Raw genomic sequence first — 7022 nt, 5'->3', positions numbered from 1 at the left:
TTGTTTCGTGGCTCCATTCCGGGCCACTTTCCGGCGTTGAATCGCAACCGAGAGAGCGGACATTTCCTTCTTTGGAAGGACTACTTTGATACAACAAACCCGTTGTTCAAACATCAAAAATTCCGCCGCCGTTTCCATATGAGTAGGCATCTTTTTAACCGTATTAGAGAGGGGGTGGTCGGCTATGATGACTATTTCGAGTGCAAAGAGGATGCCGTTGGCAAGATTAGTTTTTCCTCTTATCAGAAATGCACTGCCGCCATCCGAATGCTTGCATACGGAGTGCCCAGTGATCTCATTGACGAGTACGTCCGTATGAGCGAGTTTACTTGCCTAGAGTCCCTGTATAAGTTCTGCAAGGCTGTTATTGCTATGTTTGGCCCTAAGTACTTGAGAGAGCCGACTGCTGAAGATATATCCTGTTTGTTGGCGATGAATGCCAGCAGGGGCTTCCCAGGGTTGCTTGGTAGTATAGACTGCATGCATTTGGAGTGGAAGAACTGCCCTTTTGCTTGGCAAGGGCAGTATAAGGGTCATATCAGGGCTTGCACTATCATACTTGAGGCCGTGGCGTCTCAAGATCTCTGGATCTAGCACTCTTTTTTTGGCATGACCGGATCACACAATGATATCAACGTGCTTCAGCACTCGCCGGTGTTTGCTAGGCTTGCCGAAGGCAACAACCCACTGTTGAACTTTACTGTCAACGGCTACACCTACGACAGAGGATACTATCCGGGTGACGGTATCTATCCTTAGTGGACCACTATTGTCAAGACAATAGCCAACCCTGTCGGAGAGAAGAGGAAAAGATTTGCCCAAGAGCACGAGAGTGCTAGGAAAGATGTCGAGCGTGCCTTTGGTGTTTTGCAATCTCGATGGGGCATCGTTCGGTATCCTGCTAATACCTGGAGCACGCAGAAACTATGGGAGGTGATGACTGCTTGTGTGATCATGCATAATATGATGGTAGAAGACGAGCGACCGGAACATCTGTATGATCAAGGGTTTCAGTTTCAGGGTAAGAATGTTGTGCCTGAGCATGGAGCAGCGGCAACATTTGAACAGTTCACCCAATTTTCATCAAGACATGCGTGATTGGGAAACTCACGTGCAACTGTAAAATGAATTGGTTGAGTATATGTGGGCTCATGTTGGCAACCAATAGATATATCTTTTTTTATTCGTTTGCAAAACTATGTGAGACCTTTTTATTTTTATTTGGCTTGTAATAAACTATGCTATTTTATTCTGTTCAAAACGATTTTATTTTAAACTATGCAATCATGCAAAAAAATAGGGGAGGCAGGCAGCCACGCCGACACATATGGGTTGGCGCGTTGGGCGCCCTGCCGACCCATATCTAAAACAGGGCAGACGCCAGGCGGGCGGCTGACACAAACGGACAGAAAGCGGACGAAATCGTCGTCCGTTTGGGTCGCTCCATTGGAGTTGCTCTAAGGAAGCAGGGTCATTGTCAAAATCTCTAAAGAGATTGAGCAAGTCCTGCTTAATGATATCCCAAAAAATTGATAGGAAAGGAAGAAGGAAATGTACTAAGCCCATGCTTATCGCACCTGCATAATATATTAACCATTTCAGATGAGCTCCAGCAAAAACTTGGTCCATTCCTTTGGATATTGCGTTTCATGTGTTCACCTAATAGCTTAGCTCAACGCCCATCTTTGTGTTTGAGGGTAATAAAATAAACAATACAGCCTGCTGAACAGTCGGGTACATATAGAGATTTTATATATAAAATAAATGTTAAAGGGACATGTGTTGGCCAAATAAATTGCGGGTGTTGCCATTGATTTGGTTGGAGAAGAACTCTGCAGAGAGCCAACTGATTTGGCGGCAGACAATTGTGTTATGCAACCGTGGGCGCAATTGACAGGTGAGCATGCGGTTGCTGGTCGGTTTCAGTGGTGCAACAGCTCAAGGATGTGCCACCCTACTTATTAAAGATTGCACACCATTCACCGTCTAATTCAAACATGTCCATGTCTGTGATGTCGTTCGTACTACTACTTGCATGCAGTAAGGGAGAAAATTCAAAGCGTTCCGAACGGTGGAAGGAGGAAATTCTTGTGGCACACATAGCACTGGTGGAACTGAGTCACACTGGAAAAGATCTCGGGGGAGCGTATAGCGGACGCCACTGGCTTGGGATGATTGGTCGGGGTTCTGGTCTGGCGTGTAGGCGTGTGTACGTGTGTGGCTCGGCAGCCCAGCTCAGCCTCTGAAAGTTTTAGCACTAGCAGCGCTCTGCAAAACTGACCAAGTTGGTTGGCCAGATGCCTGGATGGACGTATTCCTTACTCGTAAAAGTTGTTTCAGCACAACAATTCCTTGGAAATTCATCCGCCCGAAGTCGCGAGATATTCAGGCGCAGATATTCATCGCGACAAGGCTCGATTCAGTAACAGCAAGAGCCCGGCAGGAATCATTACTAATTCACTTGCTATATTCTATCAAACCCCTATTCTGTTCTATAACACGCTGTATTACAAATACTATTTCTAAATCCAGAAAACAAAATCGAGCGCCGGGGCCGCGGATCGCGAGCTGGGCCGATCACCGCGTGCTCGCCCGTGGCCGGAGCGGCGTGGCGGAGGCGGTGGCGATCCGCACGGGCGCCCGACGTCCGGTCCCGGACCCACCGCAGCTCCGGCAAGGCATCCTCCGGGTGCCCGCGCAGGTCCGGCAGCCTGAGCCGTCCCCGTCGGACCACCGAGAGCACAGGCACTCAACCCTTCCCGTCCCGCTGCATGTGGCGCATCGCGGCTTCTGCAGCAGCGGCCACCGCACCGCCGCCGCGGGCCTTCCCTCCTGCATGGACCTGTTGGCCATCGCCACCCCCGCCAGCATCCCCAGCCCCGCCGACGCCACCGCGATCGGCGCCACCATCTCCAGCGTGTGCTAGATCCTCCTCGTGAAATCCCCGACAGATCGGAGAGAGAGAGAGAGAGAGAGAGAGAGAGAGAGAGAGAGAGAGAGAGAGAGAGAGAGAGGTAGGCGATTGGTGAACGAAGCACGCTAGGAAGGCAGTAAGCGAGCGAGAGGGAGACCGAGATTTATAGAGGGGTGTGTCTGGCCGCCTCGTCAATCAGCGCGGTCATGGTGGGTGGGGTAAGCAAAATTGATTAGTGGGAGAGTGATTAATTAGAGAGGGATTACTGGAGTGGGGGAGGCAAAGTCGGCAGCGTCGCTTTCCATCCTTTATTACTGTGGTCGCCTTGCCTAGCCGCCCCTGCTGGTCTGCACTCTGCACTGCACTGGCTAGCATTTTGCCCGGAAATTTCCTAACAATCACATCATTATTCCTCAAGATAAACTTGGATCGATCGTGGAGGAACACTTTTTAAAGCTGATGGCTACGTTACAAGCAATTTTCCATCTAGGATGCTTTGTTGCAGATTGTACAAATGTAGAATGTCTTTTCTTTTCAAAAGAAGGATGACCCGACTTCTGCATTAAGTGATACACGGAGCCATATATTATTAAAACATCCAACAACCGAATAAATTTGATCCGGAAAAGAAAGCTGAAGGTCCGCGACGGAAAGTAGCTTTACCAATTAACCACTAACTCTATGTTAATAGACCGAAAAAAAACCAAATGTACACATCTCCTAGGGTAAGCCTTCAAGAAGAAAACACCGCATGTGTGCCAATGGTGGCGAGTCCAACTATAGGCCGGTCCCGGAATTTTATCCCCAAAGTGAGCTTTGGTCCACCACCTTCAGCAAGGGCACGCTGTAGGCGCGCGTCGACATAGCCTTATCAGAGATCTCGTGTTTCCATCGGGTTATGCAAACTTGTTGTTGAAGCCTCATCTTACATCATCCCTTGACCGGCTACCGATGCCTCAATCGATTACCTTTGAAGACAAAGATGATCCATACCACCTCCCCTTACTGTCACACCACTTTTGATCCAACAACAACATGTATGACTTATCACCTCTATAGGCCATAGGAGCCACCGAGCGTAGCACCTGCCGGTAGCAGGTATGACTTGGCGCCTCCACATGAGTCATCGTGCATAGCACCAACCGGCGATGGGCATGACTTGGCGTAGCCGCAAGAGTCGTCGTGCATAAGATCCTGGCGAGTCGGATCAAACCCGATCTAGAGTTGGTGTGGGCATCCCATCGCCAACCTCGGAAGGCCTTCACCATCTCGAGACCCAATCGGCGTGTCGTCCTCACGAGCACGAAGGGCGCCACCATTGAGGAACTAGGGCCGCCGCCCCTATTGACAATCTCCTACGCCACCATGGGATGACGACTAAACGAGCAGATCACAGCCAGATCCGCCACTGCCTGACAAGCTACCAGCTACATTTCCACGCTACAGTAGTCGTCGAGAGCCACCACCACCCCTCCGCAAGCCGCCGCCCTCCCTACTTCGTAGGCCCGCAACAACGTCGGCATCAGTGCCCTCATCGTTGAGCCAGCCTGGCCACCACCGAATGATCCCGGGGTCGCTGCCCCGACGTCCGTGCTCTGCCACATGCGTCCGCCATCAAGGGCCGACCTCCTTCTCCACCTCCACAAGAAAACAACAACGCCAACAACAATGAAGAAGGACAAGAGGAGGAACAAGACAATGAAGAGGATGTTCCACCCCGACCCAAACAAAAACTCTCACGAGTTCAAGCAAGAGTCTCAAGAGATCATCCCGTCAAATAAATCTTCGATGATATTCAAACCGGGAGAATTACTCGCTCTAAAACTCATTTGGCTAACTTTTATGAACATTACTCATTCATTTCTACTATTGAACCTATGAAGGTTGAAGAAGCTCTTGATGATCCGGATTGGGTGAACACTATGCATGAACAGCTACACAACTTCGAGAGGAATCAAGTATGGACGTTGGTTGAAAAGGCCGATGAGAAGCACAATGTCATTGGAACCAAATGGGTGTTTCGGAATAAGTAAGATGAAGATGGACAAGGTGTATGCAACAAGGCCCATCTTGTCACTCAAGGCTACACTCAAGTCGAAGGTATGGACTACGGTGAGAAATATGCCCCCGTTGCTAGACTTGAGTCCATACACATCTTACTTGCTTATGCCAATCATCATGACATTACTTTATATCAAATGGACATAAAAGTGCTTTTTTTTAAATGGTGAAATTGAGGAGGAAGTTTATGTTAAACAACCTCCCGACTTTGTTAATCCCAAGAAACCCGATCATGTTTACAAACTTCACAAAGCTCTTTATGGTCTTAAACAAGCTCCTAGAGCATGGTATAAATGCTGGACTAAGTTTCTTATTGAAAAAGGCTTTGAAATTGGAAATTTTTATTCTACACTTTTTACTAAAAGGGTTAATGGTGAATTATTTGTGTGCCAAATTTATGTGGATGATATCATATTTGGTTCAACTGACCCTCATTTTAGTGAAAAGTTTAGAAGGCTAATGTCGGAGAAGTTTGAGATGTCTATGATGAGTGAACTCAAATTCTTTCTTGGTTTGCAAATCAAGCAAACTAAGGTACCTTTGTTTCCCAAACAAAGTATACCAAGGACTTATTGAAGAAGTTCAACATGCAAGAAAACAAAGGTATGAAAACACCCATGCCTACTAGTGGGCATCTTGACTTGACCAAGGATGGCAAACCGGTTGACCAAAAGGTTTACCACTCTATGATTGGTTCATTGTTATATCTATGTGCCTCCCGTCCCGATATTATGCTAAGTGTGTGCATGTGTGCATGATATCAAGCGGCCCCTAAAGAATGTCATCTTAAGGCTGTGAAAAGGATAGTGAGATACTTAATTCATACACCAAACTTTGGCATTTGGCATCCTAAGAGGTCTTATTTCGATCTTGTCGGCTACTCCGATTCGGACTATGCCGGAGACAAGGTTGACAGAAAGTCCACTTCGGGTACTTGTCAATTTCTTGGTAGATCTCTTGTATCTTGGTCCTCCAAGAAACAAAACTCGGTATGCTTATCCACCGCCGAAGCAGAATACATTGCCACCAGATCATGTTGTGCTCAATTACTTTGGATGACCCAAACCCTTAAGGATTATGGGATATATGTGAAACATGTTCTGTTGCTTTGTGATAATGAAAGTGCTATTAAGATTTCTCACAATCCGGTGCAACATTCTCGAACTAAGCATATTGAAGTTCGTCATCATTTCATTCAGGATCATGTTGCTAAAAGAGACATCAATCTTAAGCATGTTCATACCGATAAGCAATTGGCGGGTATATTCACCAAACCACTTGATGAGAAAGTGTTTTGCCGTTTGAGAGGTGAATTGAACATCATTGATGCCTCAAACTTGGAGTAGGAACTCCATCTAGATGCATGCAAGGCATGAGCCTTTCTATGACTAATCCTTGATATTTCTCTTAAGATGATGATCATATGTCTTGGATCTATACTTGTACCCTTGCATGTTATCTAACCCTTGTAGGTACTTGGGTGAGCCCAAATCTATGAGATTGCAAGTCACTCACATCTTAAGTGATCTCTGCATCACCAAGTTTCTACTATATGGTTGTGGAATACAAGGAAGGATGAGCTCACTCAACATATCCTTTGATAATCTCTATATATCAAATTTCATTTGGTATCATGGTTCATGATTGTCATTTTGGATACACAAGTGCTCTTCCTTGCAAGACTAACCCATGCAGGAAGATGAACTCAAACTACAAGTGGTGCTCTCAACTCTTGATGGACTACATCAACCTGGAGCATCCAATACAAATTCAACTACATGATCAAGATCAACATCACAACCAAAGTATCTAATTCCATCTTAGAGAAGATTTGATCCAAGACATGAGCTAAAGCAACTCAACAAGGTGTGAATACATCAAAATGCTTAAATGAAAAATGGTAACCCCATTTTGAGCTTAAACGATTAGTATGACATATGATCAAGTGGCCTCACTTGACTCCTAAGTCAATATACTCTAACATAGGTGACTTTGTCGCCCACCCCTTCTAGATGAAGTTATCTAGTGTTTCTATGCCCTTTGTATT

The 7022-nt window shown here is 46.5% G+C and overlaps 1 protein-coding gene across 1 annotated transcript; it reads right to left on the bottom strand.

Moving 5' to 3' along the window:
- Positions 1 to 2269: 2269 nt before the first annotated feature.
- Positions 2270 to 3034, bottom strand: LOC123041332 (uncharacterized). Its single transcript, XM_044463970.1, has one exon. The coding sequence runs from the start codon at positions 2908 to 2910 to the stop codon at positions 2578 to 2580; it is 333 nt and encodes a 110-aa protein (XP_044319905.1). The 5' UTR covers positions 2911 to 3034; the 3' UTR covers positions 2270 to 2577.
- Between the last annotated feature and the right edge of the window lie 3988 nt (positions 3035 to 7022).

This window comes from Triticum aestivum, chromosome 2B (assembly GCF_018294505.1).
Source record: "Triticum aestivum cultivar Chinese Spring chromosome 2B, IWGSC CS RefSeq v2.1, whole genome shotgun sequence".
Taxonomy (NCBI): Eukaryota; Viridiplantae; Streptophyta; class Magnoliopsida; order Poales; family Poaceae; genus Triticum; species Triticum aestivum.
The sequence above is the reverse complement of the archived record's forward strand: the minus strand, read 5'-3'. Positions and strand labels throughout refer to the sequence as shown.

Excerpts from the sequence above, each read along its gene's own strand:
- LOC123041332 (XM_044463970.1), bottom strand. The coding sequence starts at position 2,910 with ATGGTGGCGCCGATCGCGGTGGCGTCGGCGGGGCTGGGGATGCTGGCG.